Here is a 23618-nt window from a genome sequence, read left to right on the forward strand (position 1 = left end):
GAGCCCTGTCCCTCACCTCTTTTTCTGGCACATCGACGCCTATCGTTCTCAACCTGAACAAGAAAATTTAATCAACTTTGTTTCCAATTTGCACCCTTCTCTCACCTTCACAAGGCCTGACTCTTCCCTTCCCTTGGAGGTAAGCTATCAATGTATATTCACTACAACCCACTGACTTCCACAGCACCTTGACTACACTTTCCCATACCCTGCTTCCTCTAAGAACTCCATTCTGTAAAATGTGGCAGATGAAGTCTAATGTGGGAAAATGTAAAGTTCACTTTGGCAGGAAAATTAGAAAAGCAGAGTATTACTTAAATGGAGAACGACTGCAGAATTCTGACATGCAGAGGGGTCTCGGCGTTCTCACACATGAGCCATAAGAAGTTAGTATGCAGGTACAGCATGTAATTGAGAAGGCTAATGGGGAATGCTCTCCTTTATTACAAGAGGGATCGAATATGGAAGGAATGTAGTAATGGTTCACCAGACTGATTCCTGGGATGGCAGGATTGACACCTGAGGAGAGATTGGGTAGGCTAGGATGTTCATTGGAGTTTAGAAGGATAAGAGGGAATCTCATTGAAACATAAAAAAATTCTGACAGGGTGGGACAGACTGGATGCAGTTTCCTCTGGCTGGGGGGGGTTCTAGAACAAAGGGTCACAATCTCAGGATATAGAGTAGGTCACTTAGGACTGAGACGAGGAGAAATTTCTACACTCAGGGTGGTGAATTTGTGGAATTCTCTACCACAGAAGGATGTGGAGGCCAAGTCATTGAACATATTTAAGGAAATAGATTGATTTCTAGACTCTAAAGGTGTCAGAGTATGGGGAGAGAGCGGGAGTATGGCGTTGAGATAGAGGATCAGCCATGATCATATTGAATGGCAGAGCAGGCTTGAAGGGCTGAATGACTTACTCCTGCCGCAATTTTCTATGCTTTCTATAAAAGTAAAGATGGTATGCTTCATTTATACAGGCATTGGAGAGACAGGGTCTCAAATATTGTGTGCAGTTTTGGTCTCCTTATTTAAGGAAGGATGTAAATATATTGGAGGCGGATCAAGGGAAGTTTACTATGTTGATACCTGGAATGAGCAGGTCGTCTTATCAGGCAAGGTTAGAGAGACTGTGCTTGTTTCCGCTGGAGTTTAGAAGAATGAGAGGTGACTTGATTCAAGTATATAAGATCCTGAATGGTCCTGACGATGGATGTGGAAAGGATGTTTCCTCTTGTGGGTGAGTCCAGAACTAGGGGGCATTGTTTTAAAATTAGGGGTTGCCTTTTAGGACAGAGATGAGGAAAAATTTTTTCTGAGGGTTGTGAGAATTTGGAACTCTCTGCCTCAGAAGGTGGTGGACGCAGAGTCACTGAATATTTTTAAGGCAGAGGTACATAGATTCCTGTTAGGCGAGTGAATTAAAGATTATCGGGAGTGGATGGGAACGTGGAACCTGAAACACAAACCAATCAGCCATGATCTTATTGAACACCAGAGCAGGCTCAAGGGGCTGAATGGCCTACTTCTACTCCTATTTTATATGTTTGTGTGTTCTCCCAGTTCCGCCATCTTGATCACATCTATTTGGATGATGCAACCTTCCATACCAGTGCTTCTGATATGTCTTCTTTTTTGCTCCAAGTAGACACTGCCACCCCCCAGACTATGTCCGTCCCATTTCTAGCACTTCTGCTTTCACCTCTTTCCCTCAAATCCAGAACTGTGATAAGGTTCCCCTTCCGCCCCACAAGCCTATGTACTCAACCGATCATCCTCCATCATTTCTGCCACCTTTAGCATAATGCTACCACCAAACACACCTTCCCTTCCTGTCCCTTTTCAGCATTCCACATGGACCATTCCCTTTGTGATAGTTGGTCCACTTCTCAGATGCCAGCAACACTCCTTCCACTTCCCACAGCACCCATGCAAGGCAGGAGATGTAACACCTGCCCTTTCACCTCCCCTCTCTTCATTATTCAAGGCCCAAAACATCCCTTCCAGATGAAACAGCGATTTACTTGTGCTTCTTTTCATTTAGTACACTGTGTTTGCCATTCACGATGCCGTCTGCTGTACATTGGGAAGACCAAATATAGATTGGTTGACTGCTTTGCAGCACACATCCATCCATTCAGTTTGCCAGCTTGTCTCTGATCTCCTGCTTGCTTGTCATTTTAATTCTCCACTGTGCTCTGATACTGATCTCTCTGTCCTCAGGATACTGCAGTATTCCAGTGAAGCTCAGTGTAAGCTCGAGGAGCACCAGTTCATCTTTCAGTTAGGCACTTTACAGTTTTTCAGACCCAATTTTAGCAATTTCATAACATAACCTCTGCCCCCATTTTGTTTTCCTTTTATGCAGGTTCCAGTTTTGCTCTAGTTTTTTCTCTTGTATTTGCTTTTGGATAGCATTATGACACATTTTTTTGTTTCTTTACTTGTCCCATTACATCTCCCTTTTGCCCTGCACCACTAACTCTTTTGTCATTTAATCACTCCAGTCTTCCACCCTGTCACAGACCTTCCATTTTGTTGTTTAACCAGCCTCTCCCCTTTCACTTGCCTAAAACCTATTACATTTCTAATTTTTTTTCCTGGTTCTGATGAAACTTTAACTTTTTTTTTGTCTACAGATGCCTCCTGACATGCTGAATGCTTTCTGTTTTTATTTCAGATTTCCAACATCCATAGTATTTTGCTTTTGTACCACATTGTAATTTAGCAGGAATAACAATGAGAATTGGATATTGTGCTCCTTGCACCAAGTCCCATGTGCTCTTTTCCAATCTTCCAAAATGTGGACTAATTAGCGGTTAGTAAGACGAGGCTAAGTTGATTTATTTTGCACTAAGTGGATGTGGACTGTGATTACCTACTGAAAGCTTCTGAAACAAAATAACTGATACCCTGTTGTTCCAGATGTGGATAATAATTTCAGTCATTACCAGTTAGGTGAGCTCATTAACATTCTGATTGTCCCCTTGTCCAAGTAGCTCCCCTATGCAACTGTTACATTGGATTTCAAATCTTTGTGAACTAGCTTCAATTTAAAAGCAACAGCATAATATAGTTCATATCTGTATCCTTTCTGTAGAAACATGGAGCAAATCCCAAAATGGAACAGTGCTGTATGGAAATTGGCAAGTTAATTCAAACTTTATGTATGTTCAATAAGGCATCATATGAAGTCCTTGAAGACAAAAAGCTTGGAATGCTCTTGCCTTAAAGAGATGCAGATTCACCTTAGCAGCAGAATAATACATGATACATTGCATTGTATAACATAAAAACGCTTATCATTTGACTTACTGTGAGCAGTGCCAAAGGGTATTTAATAGTGCACTTGAAAAGAACTAAATATTTTACAAAAATTGATGCTAGGGTTCTGCAGTGGTTGACAGTACAGTGGAGCAGGAGCTGCATAAAGAAGTTGAAGATCTAAAGCTTAGGTTGCAGATGGCTGCTGAACATTACAAAGAGAAATACAAGGACTGTCAAAAACTGCAAAAGCAAGTTGTCAAACTCACAGAGCAGTTGGTGAGTATAATGTTTATTTTAAACTACTGTGGGGTGGTAATGCAACAAATTAGAATGATTAAAATCTAAATTTGTACATGTTGCTTTATAAATATGAGCATTATAATTAGCAAGACTATCTTAATCTCTGTGGGAATTTCACATGGTCGGAAAAGTGGGACAGCTTAGAGAGCTCTTGGAAAGCTTGATGTTTTCTGAGGAGCATCATGAGTAATTGAGATCGGGAGTCTAATACAAGAAGAGAGATTTAACAGCATGTGGCAGTGCTCATATCTTTATTTGAAGCTGTCCAGCAGAAGTATAACTGACAGTAAAGTCGCAGTTCCAAAAGCATAAGAAGGAAATTAGACTTTTGCAAACATTGAAGGCACAAAATTAATGTGGGGGGAGGGTGGTTTGAAAGCATTATGGCTTTAATAATCACTGGTCCTTTTATGAAGCTAAAGTATGGAATTCTATTACAATCTGTCATTTTGTATTCTGACTTTGGAGTAGGAGTTATTTGGAGATGGAAGAAAATGCTATAACATTGCAGGATTACTTAGCTTCTGTTCATTTCATCATTCCTTGAAAATGATGTCTTGCTGTCATACAAAAGCAAAGTTATAGAGTATTCTAACCACACATCATCACATTAATAGGAAGAGAAGAAAAATGAAACATTCTCTAAGAAGCAGAAGCTAACTGATAATGGGACGAACACTGAATCGCCTCCAGTGTCTGCAGCAGACTTTATTCAAGATTCTTCTCCAGGTACCTGGGCAATCGTTTAGGTTCCAGCTGTAGAGATAAATTAGCACTGTTTAATCTCCTGAAATATTGCTTACAGTTTTTTTTTAATTGTATGTGTATATATCTCATATATATATGTATATACACACAAAATATACATGCACATAACATTCCATTTATAGAAGATATATTTCATCTTGCATACTTTGTGCATCTCTTGTAAGCTTTTCATTTGCTTCCACTCACAATTGAAGTTGTGAACTGATTTTTGCAGTGAGTAAGGAGAGGCAAACTAAGTAAATATTTAGTGATGTTGAAACAAATATTCTACCATCTGCTTGTACTGCATATTTATCTATTTATTTAGTAATGGGCAGACATTCCTCCCATCAAAATTTTTTTCGTTTGCAACTGTGGAACACATTTTTAAAGTGTTTTTGTATCCCCAAAAAAATGACCGGCAAAACATCTCCATGCCCACTGTTTCCCAGCTGATTCTTGGTGTTCTTCCAGGGCCCTATCAGTCCATAACTGATTGTGTTGCTTACAATGATAAGATTGCAATGTGACATACACAGAATGGTCACATAATTTCAATTGGCCAGTGAAATTGCTACCATGTGTTTAATTTGGTGTTAGTTTTATAAACGATAAGCTCTTTCTAAGCTATATGCAACTTTTAAAAGGAAATGAATAAGCACTAGAAGGGAATAAAATTGCAGGACCACTGGGAAATATTGAGGGAATGGAACTCAGTAAATTGCTCAATCAGAGTGCCAACATAGACTTGGCAGGCCAAATGGCCTTCTTCTGTGCTGTAACCATTCTATTATTCTTGGTATTGCTGAAATACTTGCCCATAACATTCTCAGCAATAGAAGCCACATTCAAGCAACAAATTATTATTTTTCAAAATAAAACATTTTCTCTGCTACTGAAACAAAACAGAAACAGAAATACCTGGAAAAACTGACGTTTCGAGTCCTCATGACCCTTCAACAGAACTGAATTCAATGCATTTAAATGTTTGAACTGCCTTCTTGGTGCCAAAATTTGAAAATGTCCAATTGCCCTGGCATTGATTGGCAGTAATCAAATCAACAAAATGTTTTTTTAAAAAAATAAATTGCTTGTCTGGGGATTAACAAATTAAAACTTGATTAATTTTTAGTTATTGGTTATTTAATTGTCAATGGCATAGTAAACATCTTGGCCATTTCCTTACAGTCATGGCAGCTCCATTCGACCATACATTTGATCTCTTGGTGCAGACACAAATAAGTAAAATGAGTAAAGAAATAACTGAGAAAACTGAGAAGTACAAGAAATGCAAACAGATGTTGGCTGTAAGTAAAACAATTATCAGAACTTGTGTTGTAAAACCTTGCCATGTATTACAGGTTGATTGGGATGAAAACTTTCAAAAGGCATTTGATACAGTGCCGCACAACAGACTTGTGAGCAAAGTTAAAACTCGTGAAATAAAAAGAAAAGTAGCAGCATGGGTGTGAAATTGGCTGAGTGAAAGGAAACAGAATCATGGTTAATGATGTTTTTCGGGCTGGAGGAAGGTTTGTGGTAGAGTTCCCCAGTGATCAGTGCTGGGACCCTTGCTCTTCCTGATATATATTAATGAGCTGGACCTTGGGGTCTAGGGCACAATTTGAAAGTTTGTGGATGATATGAAACTTGGGAGCATTGTGAACTGTGAGGAGGATAGTGTAGACTTACAAAAGGACATAGACAAGTTGGTGGAATGGGTGAACAAGTGGCAGATGAACTTCAATGCAGAGAAGTGTGAAGTGATTCATTTTGGTAGGAAGAACAGAGAGAGAATATGAAGTAAAGGATAAAACTCCAAAGAGGTGCAGGAGCAGAGGGACCTGGGTCTATATGTGCATAAGTTATTGAAGGTGACAGGACAAGTTGAGAGAGTGGTTAATAAAGCATAAAGCATCCTAGGCTTTATTAATAGGGGTATAGAGTACAAGAGCAAATTGTCTGTAGTGCTACTCACAGTAAGGCAAAAAGTGCCCCCTTTGTTAAAACAAGAATATGTATATTTACATTTATATATAAATAAAATGATATATTTTTTCATTCTTGGCATATGGTCAGATTAGCACTTATTGTCTATTTCTCGTTGCCCACGGGAAGGTGGTGTTGGTTCTTTTGAGCTGCTGTAGTCCATATGGTGAAATTAATTCAGCAATGCTGTTAGCTAGGGTTTTTCAGGATTTGGCATCCTTGATAAAAAAGGAACAACAATACATGTCCAGGTAAAGATGAAGGGCTAGATTTTGTGTTGGGCTTGGAAATGTGAGTTGGGCCATTTTCTGACTTTGAAAACCCGTGACAGTTGCCTCTGGCCATACCTGCCACATTTTTGCCTCCTGGAGTTGTGGGCAGGCAGGGTTTGGGTTTCCTGGCTCCAGAGGCAATTTAGAGGAGTGCTGATGCTGAGCAGGCTGGCTAAAAAGTCTCCCTTGGGTCACTGGGACATTGGCCCAGCTCTCCAACGTAGTTCTTATGCCCCTTATGCACCACTCGCCCTCCCAACACCCAAAGCCTCTCCAAGTCCCCTATGCCCTCCCCTTCCATAGCCACTTGCCCAGTATCACTATGTAGTCTTCAGGAGCCCTGTCATAGCAATGAGGTTCCTTTTACAATTATGCAGCTCTTCAAGGCTTTTCCCTGCCTGGTTGATGCTCTGCAATTACAAATTTGAAAATATAAATCTTTTTTTTAAGAACTTCCACCTCCCTGAGGAGGCTTCAGGCCTATCCATATTCAACAGCCTGCTCTGAAAACTCTGCTCCTTTTTGACAACGTAAAATTCAACCACAGGAGCTGAGACAATCCGCACCATTTCAAAGCAATCAACAGCATTCTAAATAAAACAATTCATAACATTCTTTTAAAAAAAAAGTCAGTTCACGCTACCTCCCAATGTTAATGGACCCTTTTAAAAAAAATTCCAGGATCAAGATCCGTACCTTCACCAAAAACGTATCTGTTCTTTCTTGACCAAACTGTGTACCAAGTTCGTTTTAATCTGTCCATTAGTGGCAGAGGTAACAATGGAGGCTATTGAAACTGCAAAAATAAATGGCCCTGTTTTTTCTGAGCTATACCAGATGTCTTGTCCATCAAAGCAGCCCAGAAGCAGGTGTCTTTTTTAAGTGAAAGCTTACAGGCAGTTTCTTTCCCCCAAATTTAATGGGTTGTTGACAGTTAAATCACTTCAGATCATGACAGTAGAGTTCTCAAACACTCTTTTCATTTTTGAATGCATAATGACACTTTTCTGAATGGGTAAAGTGCTCTTATGCATCTTGACACTTGCCCAATTATGGTCAATATAATGGTCAATGTACATTTACAAGAAGAGTCTGATGGTCATGCACTGCAGTAAAAATACAACTATAAGACAGCATCTAATGATGACGTTTGAAGGTGTCAAACCATTTAATACTTAATTGTCAAAATGTTTCCAACTCCTCAGCAGGCTTCCCCCAAAGTTCACAAGCTGTCAAACAAGTCAGTTTTTCGGAAGCCTGGGGGACAGGAAAAAGATTTTCCTGACAGCTATCAATAGCGACTCTGTTGTCAACTAACGTGCATGAGGGTTCACCACCCAAGATGTTCCCAACCGCAAAAATAGCCATATGAAATGGCATGGGGTTGGGAAAACATAGAAAATTCACAGTCCCAACAGAAAAAGCAAAGTTTTTTCTATTCCCACGTTCATGAGAAAATCCAACCTCAAGTGTGACTTGAAGGGAACTTGTTGGCATTCCCATGTATCTGCTACCCCCTCTTTCTATGCAGTGGAGGTCACAAGTTTGGGAAATGCTGTCAAAGAAACATTGGTGAGTTGCTGAAAAGTATCCTGTAAATATTACACATTCCAACCACGTTACACTAGTGATGGAGGGATTGAATGTTTAAGTAAGTGGATGGGGTGCCAGTCAAGCAAACTGCTTTGCCCTGGATGCTGTTGAAGTATTTGAATGTTGTTGGCATGCAGACAAATCAAGATTGTTCCAGTTGTACATCTGACTTGTAGGTGGCAGGTTTAAGGAGCCAGGGGTTCAGCTACCTGCTGCAGAATGGCAAATTTCTGTGCTGCACTAGTACTCATGGTACGTGGCTGGCCCAGTTCAGTTTTTTGGCATGGATGTTGATAAGAGTAGGACTTCATGGTAGTGTTACCTCAAGTGCATACCCAAGTACCCTTTAAATGCAAAATGCCCAGATTGAAAGTCGTCCTCCGTCTGCTGCCTGTAAGGATATCCCATAAAACTATTTCAGACAGTTTAAAACTGCATATTGAGCACAAATTTGCAATTTCATTCAGAGCTGTATTAAGATTGACAGCTGTGGAGAGGAACGCAGCAGAGGTTATTGGAAGGGAGTAGAGAAAATGTCATCCACATCAAATACATTCTCTGTCAGAACTAGAAAGCTTAGTGCTGACATTGGCTAGTCTTTGATTTTAGATAACCATTCAGATTTTTGATAGAATGAAAAACAATCTTATATCAACGTTGAGATAGCCTTTACCCTTCATTTCATACAGATAACATCCAGGAGTAACACTGATCAAATATAAAGGTTGAAAATTCCCAGAAGAAAAGGGTGCTGTAGCTTGTTTGAATTCTGCATGCATTCAAAGCCCGAGCAAACAGAACTCAAAACTGTAGGTCAGACACATAGTTAAGTGCAGGAGATTGTGGTTGATTCTTAAATTACAGTATTTAAGTGTGACTTTCAGCCAGAATGGTGGCTGCTGTTACAGTGTCTGCTTCATGTTCAGACCTTAGCAGTATATAAGCTAACTGAAATTTCATCTTTGATTGACGTGGCAGAACATCTCAAAGATTTTGTCTCCCTTATCCATACATTGAGCATGCTTAACTAACACTGATCTTAGATGAGTGGAGGATTGGATGAAGGAAAACATTGATTTCACATATTTTTCTTGTTTCCTTCCATTTCTGAATGCATGGACTTTTGCTTGGGTGTGATTCAATTAGATTTGTATCCCTTCTTTCTCATTACTCTTTCAAATGACTACTGTAAACCTACTGAAAAGTCACAAGAGGCTATTGAATAGTGGGTAGCCAAATATTGCCAGACCCAGTTCTGTCCTCACTTAATGACTCCAGATGCTTTCTAGCAGGGGTAATATATAACAGATAGAAGTATAAACTCTGGTTGATGACCTCCCCAGCCCGCTCTCAGTAACATGGGTTGGTGCATTTATTCATTAAACCCTCTGTTCTGAAAAATGTCCAGGAGGATGTATCCTAGTAAATACAGTTGGTAAAGATCTTATGGTAGAATTTCAGCAGGGGATTTCTCAATTAACTGCTATAACTTTACCCAAAGATTCGCAAAAGCCTTAACTTCTGGGATTTCTCCAACCAAAATTTACAATGGACAATTGAGAAAACACTTATAGAAATCAGCACCGATTAGTTTTCTGTTCTGCCTATTCATATCTAGAAAAGTCTTAGTCCAGACCACTGATTAGGAAGGCTTTCAAATAGATGTTTTGGAGTCTAAATCTGAGGAGATGCATGTATCTTGTGGATGTCAATTGACAAATTAGACATAATTATGCCTGTTCATCCTGCTGTGACCATTTATTCCATTGTGACTTGATGCGTGTTGCTTTGGGTTTTGGATGACAGATGCCATTTCTTTTGAATATTTTCCCTTGAAGCAACAGCGAGATTTATGCATAGATTCAAAAGGCAGACATAGACATTGCCAAGGAGTGTTCCCATTACGTTCGCTGCACCATGTGTGATTGTATCCATTAAACTTAAAGATTGATGCTGGAAGCTTGGATTTAATGTTGAGTGGATGAATGGGACCTTGGATTATTTGATTAGTTGGGGGATGCATGTGGTAAAAGTTATTTCTGATTTTAGACTAGGGAAATAACTCTCAGGAGTCAAGCGGTATTAAAGCCTTTATTTGCTTTAGCAGTAAAGCATCTACTCAGTTACCAGCTTTTAGAAATGCAATTCTATCTGTTGAAAGTATGTCTGTCCCTTTCCCTGATGACAGAAAATGTGTTTTACTTTGGTATAATAGAATTGTGTGATCACGTTGTAAATCTGTTTATGATTAATGCGTATTGAAATAACAAAATTAAACAGAGCATCAAGTGGGAGATGAAAGAACTTACTCAGATGTACTTTCTATTGACAATATTTTTTTGCCTGTTATCTTTCCTCAGGAAGAGAATGAAAGAAGTCATGCATTTGCTGAAGAACTGGCTTATATCCAGCAAAAATTGAATCAGCAGTTAAAAATAAACAATGACCTTAAACAAGAAGCTGCAGAGGATATTCAGTATAAGGTAAAACCATTCAGCATTATTCAAATCAGAAAAATAATGGGTGATGTTCTTTGGCATATTTGTCCCTCAGCTTTGTTGATCAGAAAATAAATGTTGCAGTCCTCCTGTGCCATGAAACCTGAAACCTGTGGAAAGTTCAGGAATAACTGTAGAAAGATACATAAGTTAAATAAGATGAAATGTTTATTTGCTAAAATAAATAGGTGTAAAGCATTTAAAAGAACTTAAAATGCAGTGTAATCTTCCCCTCATTCTGTTGAACATGAATGAAATCTTTCCCCTCTCCCTGGCTCCCTAGCTGCCCCTCTTTCCCCTCCCCACCAACTATTTTCCCTTGCCCTGCCTCCTTTGCCCTTCCTTAAATACGAACAAGGAGCAGGAGTAGGCCATTCAGCCCCTCGAGCCTGCTCCACCATTTAATAAGATCATGGCTGATCCGATAGTAACCTGAAATCTGCATCCCACCTACTACTAGGGTAAACAATCATCCCCTTGCCAACAATTTATCTACTTCTGCCTTAAAAATATTCAAAGACTACTTCCATCACCTTTTCAGGAAGAAAGTTCCAAAGACTCACGACCCTTCGAGTGAAAAAATTTCACCTCATCTCTGTCTTAAGTGAGCGACCCCTTATTTTTAAACAGTGAGTCCCTAATTCTAGATTCTCCCACAAAAGGGAACATTTTCTCCACATTCACCCTGTCAAGACCTCTCAGGACCTTATGTTTCAATCAAGTCGCCTCTTACTCTTCTAAACTCCAGTGGAAACAAACCTAGTCTGCCTAACCTTCCCTTGTAGGACAACCCACCCATTCCAGGTATTTGTCTGGTAAACCTTCCTTGAACTGCTTCCAATACATTTATATCCTTCCTTAAATAAGGTGACCAATACTGTACACAATGCTCCAAATGTGGTCTCACCAATGCCCTGTACAACTGAAGCATAACCTCCCTACTTTGGTATTCAGTTGCCCTCGCAATAAAGGTAACATTCTTTTAGCTTTCCTAACTACTTGCTGTACTTGCATACTAGCCTTTTGTGATTCATGCACTAAGACACCCAATCCCTCTGCATCTCAAGAGCTTTGCAATCTCTCACCATTTAGATAATATGCTTCTCTTTTACTCTTCCTACCAAAATGGACAATTTCACGTTTTCCCACATCTTCTCCATCTACTTGACCTTTGCCCACTCACTTGACCTACCTATATCTGTTTGTAGCCTCCTTATGTCCTCTTCATAACTTACTTTCCCTACCTATCTTTGTGTCATCAGCAAATTTGGCAACCGTCCCTTTAATCCCTTCATCCAAGTCATTTATATAAATTGTAAATAGTTGAGGTCCCAGCACTGATCCCTGTGGCGTGCCACTTGTTACATCTTGCCAGCCTGAAAAAGACCCATTTATGCCTACTCTCTGCTTCCTGTTAGCCAGCCAATCTTCTATCCATGCCAATATGTTACCCCCTATACCATAAGCATTTATTTTCAGCAATAACCTTTGATGTGGCACTTTATCAAATGCCTTCTGGAAATCTAAGTACAGTACATCCACTGGTTCCCCTTTATCCATAGCACATGTTACTCCTTCAAAGAACTCCAATAAATCAGCTAAATACAATTTCCCTTTCACAAAACCATGTTGACTCTGCCTGGTGCAGAGCTTATCCAAGTGCCCTGCTATAACTTCTTTAATAATATCTTCTAACATTTTCCCTACAACAGATGTTGAGCTAAATGGCCTGTGGTTTCATGCTTTATGTCTCCCTCCCTTTTTGAATAATGGAGTTACATTTGCTATCTTCCAGTCTAATGGGACCTTCCCAGAATCTGGAGAGTTTTGGAAAATTAAATCCAATGCATGTGGTATGTGTTGCATTTGTAAAGGCTTCATATTTATGAAATTATTCACAAAAATATGGAGCTTACATAAACTAGATTTTGTGTAGAATATAAAGTTGGACTTTGAAGATCTAAATTCTGCACAAGATTTTGCATTGGAAGGAGGAAGCAAAAGTCTTAGCATTAATCAGTATTAGCCATGCTTTGAATTTGAAACTGGATCAAAACCATCCTATCATTTAGAATGCCAGAATATAAATTAACCATTAGTCTGTCCTTTTCACTCGTGCTTAGGTGGTGACATTTATTGATGCGTGTCCTCTGTAGCTGATCAGAAGCATTAAAAATTCTTCTGCTTCCATTGTAATAGCATCTAGCACTGACATACAATTTCTTACTATTCAGAGTGACTGTTGGAACTGTTCATACAATATAGTTTATAGTTGCAAACTAGCCTAGCACATTATTTGCCTTGTTACTTTTGCTTACGTTCACTGATAGAGCAGTCTTATCAGTCTAAGTTTCTCAATCCTCCTACTATACTTGAGTTTACATCACAAAAATATAAAATTATTTCCTGTTCCACTTGATGTTTGCAAAGTTGCCATGTGTATTTTACTAATGTAGGTGCATGTTTTCATGCTACATTCACTTGAACTTCAAAAGATCTGTAGTTCATTTAACTTTTCAAATTAGTTTGTATTTGGGGAGAATATTTAATGCTGCACAGCTCTGAGATGAAGTGCTGTTGGTTACAGGTTTGTAACTGCAGTTTAGAGAAGTTGGTGAAGCAATCTGCACTTATGTCAAGATACACATTGAAGTATGTTCACCTAAATGTAGACTTTTCAAATGCATTTAGATACCAATGCACTAAATAACCCAAAAAACCAGAAGGTGTGCATACACTTGATTAATACATTTGAACAAAAGTTAAATGAAATCAAGAAGGAAAGCTTCTCTTGTAACTGGTAAAAATGGCTTTTGTACTTAGCATAAAATATACGTTACAGCACAGTAGTGATCATAATAAAAAAAATGAAACCCATATAATGGTGGCAAAACTTCAAAGTAACATTATTATTAAAAAGATCTGTCAGTTTCTGTTCAATTGGTATCGAGCTAGTAATCTACAAAGTGTGAGTTCAAATCCCACAATCCCAAGTTGTGAAATTGAACTCAATGGCCCAGAATTTTCTAGCAAATTAATGCAAATTCACAGCACATGGTGATATTGTTGCCTTAAACTCCAGCAAGTTGTAGCAAAGAAGAGGTGCTCTGACTTGTGAACTATCTCAAATTGCTGGATAATTTGTGCCATGACACACTAGCCTCTCACAAATTGTAATTCACTGTCAGCCAGCTCATGAATGTGAAGGGTTTGCTGGATTTGTACCATAACTATGAATTGAACTCCCTGAAGAAAGTTAGGACTGCTTAAGGACCCTGTTAATTGGGTAATTTATGGTCCTAACACATCACACGATCTTAGAGGCCCAGAAAGGGAACAATTGAAATGTGGAATATCACTGCAGTGGATATTAATTTGTTTAAGGGAGATTTATCAAATTTAAAAATATTTTTTCTTGTTCAATTCAATCCTCCTTTACCTCTCCATTTCTCTATGTCTGATTTGACTTTAATTCACCCGAACAAGAAAGAAAAATAAACTCCCACAGCATGCCTCAAAATGCCCCATTCTCACAAATTCTGAGCCAAAATATCAGTTACTTTATGGGCTAGAAATCAAAAGCGTAAACTAGAAAGTGTGGTAAAAATCCAACTTGTTTACTTATTCTTCAAGAGAAGGGAGCAAGTCATCAACTATCTAGTTTGGCCTACACTTGACTTCATTTCCACAATAAGTGGTTGACTTTTATTGCTATAAGGTTCAAAAGTACAAAAAATTTGTCCAGACTCATTGGCAAAGATTAAGCAGCCCCAGCCTAGTTAACGGATGAAATTCCCTTCACTAACACCTGGCTAACTAACTAATGGCTGAGAGAGTTATCTTGTAGACTAGTTAAGCAACAGTTGACATTGTCTTATTCATAGCGTCATATTATCAGTCAACATTGCAGGCTCATCCAAACCCATCCCCGAGTATTTATTTTCCCACCCAGAACACAGACCCACCAGAGGTAGTGGCACAGTGCAATACAGCCAGAGGGAAGTGACTCTGTGAGTCTTCAACTTGGACTTTGGGTCCAATGATGTCTCATGGCTTCACGTGAAATAAAGCTGATCACTACCCACTGTTTTCCGCACACCTTCTCTATCACCCCGTAGCCCCCCAACCTTCAACTATTAAATCAATACTTCACTTGTAAGAAGCTCTGAAGGAGGTAAGAGCATAGCATGTAATTTGGAGTGAGGGTGGGGGATGGTGGTGGTATTTCAATTTCCACTGCCAAGATTAGCTTGGTAGGATCCCATTGACTGAGCTGTCCCAATCCTGAAGGACAGAGCTACCAAATTGGACCTGAGAGAGGTGGTGGGGAACAATCCCAAGGAAGTTAACCTCATCTTCACCACCTACCTGTAACAGTCATAGCGGATGGATGTGCCCACCACACAACGCTTGTCTTAAAGTCTTGCCTCCACAGTGAGGTCACTCAGTGTATAGTATGGCAAAGGGCAGACTTAGCAGCCCAAAATGACATCCACGTGACACTGGGAGCAGCAGGATTGCATACCACAGCAATTTATAACATTGTACTCAAATCCCTCACCCTGATCGTCATCAAGCTGTAAAATCAATCCTGGTTCAAAGTAGGGTGTCAGAGGATGTGTCAGGGCAGCACTGGACATTACTTTATAATAAGTGGGAACTTAGTGAAACTGCTACACCTGCATGCTAAATACCACAAAGCACAAGGGATCAGGAAAAGCTCTTTTTTTTGCCTCATTTCCAGTTGAGAATGGTGTTGATGGATATTTTTCAAGCTTGGGTGAATAAGTGGCACATAACATTTGTGCCACGCAAATGCTAGGCAATGACCAACTCCAACAAAAGAGAACCTGACCATCTCTCCTTGGTTTTCAACGGCATTAACGTCACTGAATCTTCCACTATCAATATCCTGGGTTACCAATGACCAGAAAGTTATTTGGACCAGCCATATAAATGCTGCGGCTATAAGAGCAGGTCAGAGACTGGGAAGTCTGTGGCAAATAGCTCATCACCTGACTCCTTGAAGCCTGCCCACTATCTGTAAGCCAGAAGCGTGATGGAATATTTTCCATTTGCCTGGATGAATGTAGCCCAAGAAGCTCATCACCATAAATGAACAAGGCAACGTGCTTGAGTGGCACCCCCATCCACCACCTTCAACATCCATTTCCTCCAGCACCAGGTCACAGTGGCAGCATTGTGTACCATTTACCAGATGCAGCTACTTGCCAAGCCCCTTTAGGCAGTACCTTGCAAACCTCGACCTCTACCACCTTGAAGGACAAAGGGCAGCAGGCCCATGGGAACATCTGCAAGTTCCCCTCCAAACCATCCTGATTTGGAACTATATCTCCACTACTTCACTGTCGCTGGGTCAAAATCCTAAAACTCCCTAACAGCACAATAGGTGTACCTACACCACATGGGCTGCAATGGTTCAAGAAGGTGGCTCACCACCACCTTCCCAAGGGCAATTAAGAATGAACAATATGTGCTGGCCTAGCTGTCAACACTCTTCCCATGAAGAAATGAAGAACAACAGGTAAATAATAGGAGTAAGATGCCATGAAAACCCCAGCCACAACCATGATGGAGCATAACCTTGGATGCACAAAACGAGCTGATGTGTTTGCTGATGTCTTCAGTTATCATTGACCCCATCCACCATCTGCATATCGTGGCTGCAATGCATATCATCTGCAAGATGCACTCCAGCATCTTGCAAGTGCTTCTACAATAGAACCTTCCACCTTGCAACCTCTACAACCAGAAGACAAGGGCAGCAGCTGCATAGAAACACCATCACCTCCAAGATTCTTTACAAGTCACACACCAGTCTGACTTGAGAACATGTTGCCTTTCCTTCATTGTGCAGAGCCAAAATCCTGGAAAACACTTAGGAGACAGACTGCACCAGTTTAAGTAGGCAGCTTACCACCACCTTCGAGTAATTGGGGAGAAGCAATAAACACTGGCTTTTCCAGTAATGCCATGTTTTATGAATAAATTTTTGAAACTCTTGTGTACATAAAAGTGTGCTACTTAACCTTCAAGTGGTGAGAATTAAACACATGGGAATTGATAAGATATTGATATTAGGAAGTATGTAATTCCTGGGGAACTGATGTTTAGGTTTGGGGCAAATGCTGAGTAGAGTGCCCAGGAATCGGTGCTGGGATTGATTTACATTATCTATTTGCACAATAATCCATATTCAAGTTGAAATTTACAGCAGTATCAAATTAGATGAGGTATTAAAATCTGCAGGATCGGCCAAAGAGCAGAAGAATAAGAAAAAATATCTGATGGTCGAAAGATAGCTCGAGTTGAAGACACAGAAGAAAAATGGGCAGTTTGTGCAGAAAGCGCTTAAGTTGCAGTCTCTGTGAGACAGTAATCAACAAAGCAGTTTGAATTTTTAATTATATAAGCAAAATAATGAGGTACGAGTTTGAGGCTGTTGTGCCAAAACTACCATGCTCTGTTGAAATCAAACAGGATAACAATTTTTGGTAACAGAGACAAACGTGTGAAAGAGCTGAACGCCAGAGGTGAGGTGAGAGTGATTGCCTTTGACATCAAGGCAGCATTTGACCAAGTGTGGCGTCAAGGAGCACCAGCAAAATTGGAGCCAATGGGAATCGGGGGGGGAAATTCTCTGCTGGTTGGCGTCATAACTAGCACAAAGGAAGATAGTTGTGGTTGTTGGAGGTCAATCATCAGTCAGTCCTGGGACATTGCTGCAGGAATTCCTCAGGGCCGTGTCCTAAGCCCGGCCATCTTCAGCTGCTTCATCAATGACCTTCTCACCATTCTCTCCATTATAAGGTCAGAAGTGGGGATGTTCACAGATGATTGCACAATACTTGGCACCATTTGCGACTCATCAGATACTGAAGTAGTCTGTGTCCATATGCAGCATGACAACATTCAGGCTTGGGCTGATGACTGGCAAGTAGCATTCACACCATGCAGATGCCAGGCAATGACCATCTCCAACAAGAGAGAATCGAACCATCTCCCCTTGACATTCAGTGGCATTACCATTGTTGAATCCCCCACTATCAACATCCTGGGGGCTACCATTGACCCGAAACTGAACTGGATTAGCCATATAAATATGTAGCTACAAGAGCAGGTCAGAGGCTGGGAATTCTGCTGCAAGTAACTCACTTCCTGATTCCCCAAAGCCTGTCCGCCGTCTACAAGGCTCAAGTCATGAGTGTGATGGAATACTCTTCGCTTGCCTGGATGAGTGCAGCTTCAACAACACTCAGAGCTCGACATCATCCAGGACAAAGCAGCCCACTTGATTGGCACCCCATCCACCACCTTAAAAATTCACTCCCTCCACCACCAATGAGCAGTGGCAACAGTGTGTACCATCTACAGGATGCACTGCAGTAACTCACTAAGCCTCCTTCAACAGCACCTTTCAAACCGTAACCCCTACCATGTAGAAGGACAAAGCCAGCAGATACATGGGAATGCCATCACCTGCAAGTTGCCCTGCAAGCCATAGACCATCCTGACTTGGAACTATAATCAGTGTTCCTTCACTGTCACTGATTCAAAATCCTGGTACTCCCTAACAACACAGTGGGTCTACCTACACCACATGGAGTGCAGTGGTTTAAGACAGCAGCTCACATCCTATGAAAGAATAAAGAAAAGATACAGAACTCAAACCTTGGATAATGTAGGGAAGGATTGTACAACTGATAAGAATTATCCAAAAACTCGGGCTATGAGGAACAACAGGAAAAGTTGAGTTATTTGGTCTTAATAGGAGGTGATCGAGAGGGAATCTGAGATGTATACAACAGACAATATAGCAGATAAACTAATTCTGTACCACTACTTGAAAAACACATTTTATAGATGGGGGAGTGGGCTGATGATCAGTAAAAATAAAGTTTAGGTCCTGATGTCTAGAGAAGTTCTTCACCCAAAGTGTGGCCAATATGTGGAACAGATATGTGGGTTGGTTAGGGCAGTGGACGAAATAATTTTGAAATCAATCAAAGAAGTAGTTTCAAGCAATGATGGGGGCACTGTAAGCCTTTTATCCGTATGAGCCAAATGACTTTCCTGCTCTGTATCTACCTTTTGATCCCTCAGTAATGTCAATCCTGGAGCAGTTATTCATTTTATGCAGTCACAAGTACTGTTGTCCTATTACTACAAGATTGAATTCAAAATGTGATTGGATATAAAAATATTTAGTCTATTCTTTGGATATTAAAATGCAATACACAAATAACCAGTTATTTCATGAAGCATGGAAGATGTGAGCTAGTAAGGACATTCTTGTCATAGTCAAAATATTCCAACAGCCAGTTACTTCTATTATACAAATACTGCATAATTCATGTCTGCCTATTCATAAATACACTATTCAAGGTTAAAAGCAGAAGCATATATTGCGGTACAAGAAAGGTTCTGCACAAACTTGCACAGTTAAAGAGAATTAAGTTAGAACAATCTTTTAGGAATGCACTGTTTTTTTAAAAAACCCTGACCTTGGGTTGTCTGAGGGATCTGTGTAATTCTTATTTCTTATGCCACTGTGACTAATTTATATGCAATGAAGAAACAGATCATTGAGCAAATTCAACTTCTCCAGCAAACCTTTTAAACTGAGCCACAATAACGTGCATGGAATTCAGCCAGTTTTGATTTTCAGCAATCAAAATGCAACTTGGCCAGCATCATCTAAACAAAACTAGTTATTTGAGACCATTTCTGAAGAGGATTGTTCACAAACTGATGGAATGGATGAGAGAAAATTTGAGTATTTGAAAGATAGCCATCCAGAAAATTAGAACAGAATTACCTGGAAAAACTCAGCAGGTCTGGCAGCATCGGCGGAGAAGAAAAGAGTTGACGTTTCGAGTCCTCATGACCCTTCGACAGAACTTGAGTTCGAGTCCAAGAAAGAGTTGAAATATAAGCTGGTTTAAGGTGTGTGTGTGGGGGGGCAGAGAGAGAGAGAGAGAGAGAAGTGGAGTGGGGGTGTGGTTGTAGGGACAAACAAGCAGTGATAGAAGCAGATCATCAAAAGATGTCAACAACAATAGAACAAAAGAACACATAGGTGTTAAAGTTAAAGTTGGTGATATTATCTAAACGAATGTGCTAATTAAGAATGGATGGCAGGGCACTCAAGGTATAGCTCTAGTGGGGGTGGGGAGAGCATAAAAGATTTAAAAAAAAAAAATTTTTTTTTTAAATAATGGAAATAGGTGGGAAAAGGAAAATCTATATAATTTATTGGAGAAAAAAAAGGAAGGGGGAAACAGAAAGGGGTGGGGATGGGGGAGGGAGCTCACGACCTAAAGTTGTTGAATTCAATATTCAGTCCAGAAGGCTGTAAAGTGCCTAGTCGGAAGATGAGGTGTTGTTCCTCCAGTTTGCGTTGGGCTTCACTGGAACAATGCAGCAAGCCAAGGACAGACATGTGGGCAAGAGAGCAGGGTGGAGTGTTAAAATGGCAAGTGACAGGGAGGTTTGGGTCATTCTTTCGGACAGACCGCAGGTGTTCTGCAAAGCGGTCGCCCAGTTTACGTTTGGTCTCTCCAATGTAGAGGAGACCACATTGGGAGCAACGAATGCAGTAGACTAAGTTGGGGGAAATGCAAGTGAAATGCTGCTTCACTTGAAAGGAGTGTTTGGGTCCTTGGACGGTGAGGAGAGAGGAAGTGAAGGGGCAGGTGTCACATCTTTTGCGTGGGCATGGGTGGTGCCATAGGAGGGGGTTGAGGAGTAGGGGGTGATGGAGGAGTGGACCAGGGTGTCCCAGAGGGAGCGATCCCTACAGAATGCCGATAGGGGGGGTGAAGGGAAGATGTGTTTGGTGGTGGCATCATGCTGGAGTTGGCGGAAATGGCGGAGGATGATCCTTTGAATGCAGAGGCTGGTGGGGTGATAAGTGAGGACAAGGGGGACCCTATCATGTTTCTGGGAGGGAGGAGAAGGCGTGAGGGCGGATGGGCCGGACACGGTTGAGGGCCCTGTCAACGACCGTGGGTGGGCCCCAGCTATGCCTGTCTCTTTATGGGGTACGTGTAACATTCCTTGTTCCAGTCCTACTCCGGCCCCCTTCCACAACTCTTTCTCCGGTACATCGATGATTACTTCGGTGCCGCTTCATGCTCTCGTCGGGACTTGGAAAAATTTATTAATTTTGCTTCCAATCTCCACCCCTCCATCATTTTCACGTGGTCCATCTCTGACACTTCCCTTCCCTTCCTTGACCTCTCTGTCTCAATCTCTGGTGATAGACTGTCCACCAATATCCATTACAAACCCACCGACTCCCACAGCTATCTCGACTACAGCTCCTCACACCCCGCTTCCTGTAAGGACTCCATCCCATTCTCTCAGTTCCTTCGCCTCCGTCGCATCTGTTCTGATGATGCTACCTTCAAAAACAGTTCCTCTGACATGTCCTCCTTCTTCCTTAACCGAGGTTTTCCACCCACGGTCGTTGACAGGGCCCTCACCCGTGTCCGGCCCATCTCCCGCGCATCCGCCCTCACGCCTTCTCCTCCCTCCCAGAAACATGATAGGGTCCCCCTTGTCCTCACTTATCACCCCACCAGCCTCCGCATTCAAAGGATCATCCTCCGCCATTTCCGCCAACTCCAGCATGATGCCACCACCAAACACATCTTCCCTTCACCCCCCCTATCGGCATTCCGTAGGGATCGCTCCCTCCAGGACACCCTGGTCCACTCCTCCATCACCCCCTACTCCTCAACCCCCTCCTATGGCACCACCCCATGCCCACGCAAAAGATGCAACACCTGCCCCTTCACTTCCTCTCTCCTCACCGTCCAAGGACCCAAACACTCCTTTCAAGTGAAGCAGCATTTCACTTGCATTTCCCCCAACTTAGTCTACTGCATTCGTTGCTCCCAATGTGGTCTCCTCTACATTGGAGAGACCAAACGTAAACTGGGCGACCACTTTGCAGAACACCTACGGTCTGTCTGCAAGAATGACCCAAACCTCCCTGTCGCTTGCCATTTTAACACTCCACCCTGCTCTCTTGCCCACATGTCTGTCCTTGGCTTGCTGCATTGTTCCAGTGAAGCCCAACGCAAACTGGAGGAACAACACCTCATCTTCCGACTAGGCACTTTACAGCCTTCCAGACTGAATATTGAATTCAACAACTTTAGGTCGTGAGCTCCCTCCCCCATCCCCACCCCCTTTCTGTTTCCTCCTTCCTTTTTTTTTTCTCCAATAATTTATATAGATTTTCCTTTTCCCACCTATTTCCATTATTTTTAAAAAAGAAATTTTTTTTAAATCTTTTATGCTCTCCCCACCCCCACTAGAGCTATACCTTGAGTGCCCTGCCATCCATTTTTAATTAGCACATTCGTTTAGATAATATCACCAACTTTAACTTTAACACCTATGTGTTCTTTTGTTCTATTGTTGTTGACATCTTTTGATGATCTGCTTCTATCACTGCTTGTTTGTCCCTACAACCACACCCCCACTCCACTTCTCTCTCTCTCTCTCTCTGCCCCCCCACACACACACCTTAAACCAGCTTATATTTCAACTCTTTCTTGGACTCGAACTCAAGTTCTGTCGAAGGGTCATGAGGACTCGAAACGTCAACTCTTTTCTTCTCCGCCGATGCTGCCAGACCTGCTGAGTTTTTCCAGGTAATTCTGTTTTTGTTTTTGTTTTGGATTTCCAGCATCCGCAGTTCTTTTGTTTTTATCCAGAAAATTAGACTGGATATTAGAAGATCACTGGGAGGAATTATTGGGACATTCCCAAAAGGAATGTAAGTAAATACTTTAATGATCTTCAGCGTGCATTATGCAATGTAAATTGGAAACCACAACCCATCAAGAGCAGCAAGAATGCAGTGTAATAAAAATGTTATAATTTACATTGAATCTAATGCCTATGGATAGGTGCTTACTAAATTGCTAAATATTAATCTCTCATCTTGCTTGAAAGGAAGTATCAGTTGATAATTTCTATTATATGTTATTAAAGATGTTCCATTCAAAAGGGTAGGTATCTAATCTGGGTCCTAGGGCTTTCAAATCAAATGACTCAAAAGAACTAAAGTATTGTTAATGTAAGAATTGTCCTACTTCAGATGGATGAATATAATTTTAAATCTCCATATTAATTTTCAATATTTTTCTAACTTTAATTACCCTAAATTAGTAAGTTGGTATTTTGCACTCAAGCCGCAATGCTAGGCTGAATAGTTGTCCTTCAGCTAACATTATTTACTTGATCTGAAAAGTATTTGTGGTTGTGAATTATGTAGTCTATATAAGTTTAACAGATAAATGCATCATGTCATATGATGTGATACTAGCTAGGAAGCTACAAATTCTGTGAAAAATCATGGAAGTTTGGAGAAATGAACATTGGGTTTTTTGAGGAAGGGTGATGGTTTTGAAAGAGAGTGGAAAAGGTCCTGAGGAGAAGAAATAATTTAGATAGCAAATGTTCCAAGACCTTAACAAAAGACCGTCATTGATTTTTGTTAAAAATTGACACCGAGCCACAGGAGATATCAGAACTGATGACAAGAAGCTTAACGGAAATGATAGGCCTAGAGGAGCATCTTAAATAAGGAGAGAGGGGTAAAGGGACAGAGAGGTTTAGAAAGGGAACTTAGAGATTGGGCCCAAGGCAGTTGTAAGCGCTGCTGTCATTGATGGAGCGGTTAAAATCAAGGATGCACGATACCAACATTGGAGGAAAGCAGATATTTCAATGGCCTGTAGGGTTTAGAAGATTACAGAGATAGGAGTGGCAAGGCCATGGAGAGATTTAAAAACAAAGGTGAGGGTTTTAAAACTGGGGTATGGACAGACTGGAAGCAAGCACAGGAATGATGAGCGTTCAAGACTTCTTGTGAGTTAAGATGCGGGCAACAGAGTTTTGAAATAGTAC

General features: G+C 40.9%; 1 protein-coding gene across 2 annotated transcripts in view; it reads left to right on the forward strand.

Moving 5' to 3' along the window:
* tax1bp1b (Tax1 (human T-cell leukemia virus type I) binding protein 1b) overlaps positions 1–23618 on the forward strand; it is a 154296-nt gene that overhangs the window by 91701 nt on the left and 38977 nt on the right. For both annotated transcript variants that reach the window (XM_041183743.1, XM_041183745.1), the window contains exons 10-13: positions 3392–3547; positions 4189–4300; positions 5507–5625; positions 10533–10655. In XM_041183743.1, the coding sequence (XP_041039677.1) occupies positions 3392–3547; positions 4189–4300; positions 5507–5625; positions 10533–10655 (510 nt within the window). The remainder of the gene's footprint in view (positions 1–3391; positions 3548–4188; positions 4301–5506; positions 5626–10532; positions 10656–23618) is intronic.

The sequence above is a fragment of the Carcharodon carcharias genome, chromosome 3, assembly GCF_017639515.1.
Source record: "Carcharodon carcharias isolate sCarCar2 chromosome 3, sCarCar2.pri, whole genome shotgun sequence".
In the NCBI taxonomy this organism is placed as follows: Eukaryota; Metazoa; Chordata; class Chondrichthyes; order Lamniformes; family Lamnidae; genus Carcharodon; species Carcharodon carcharias.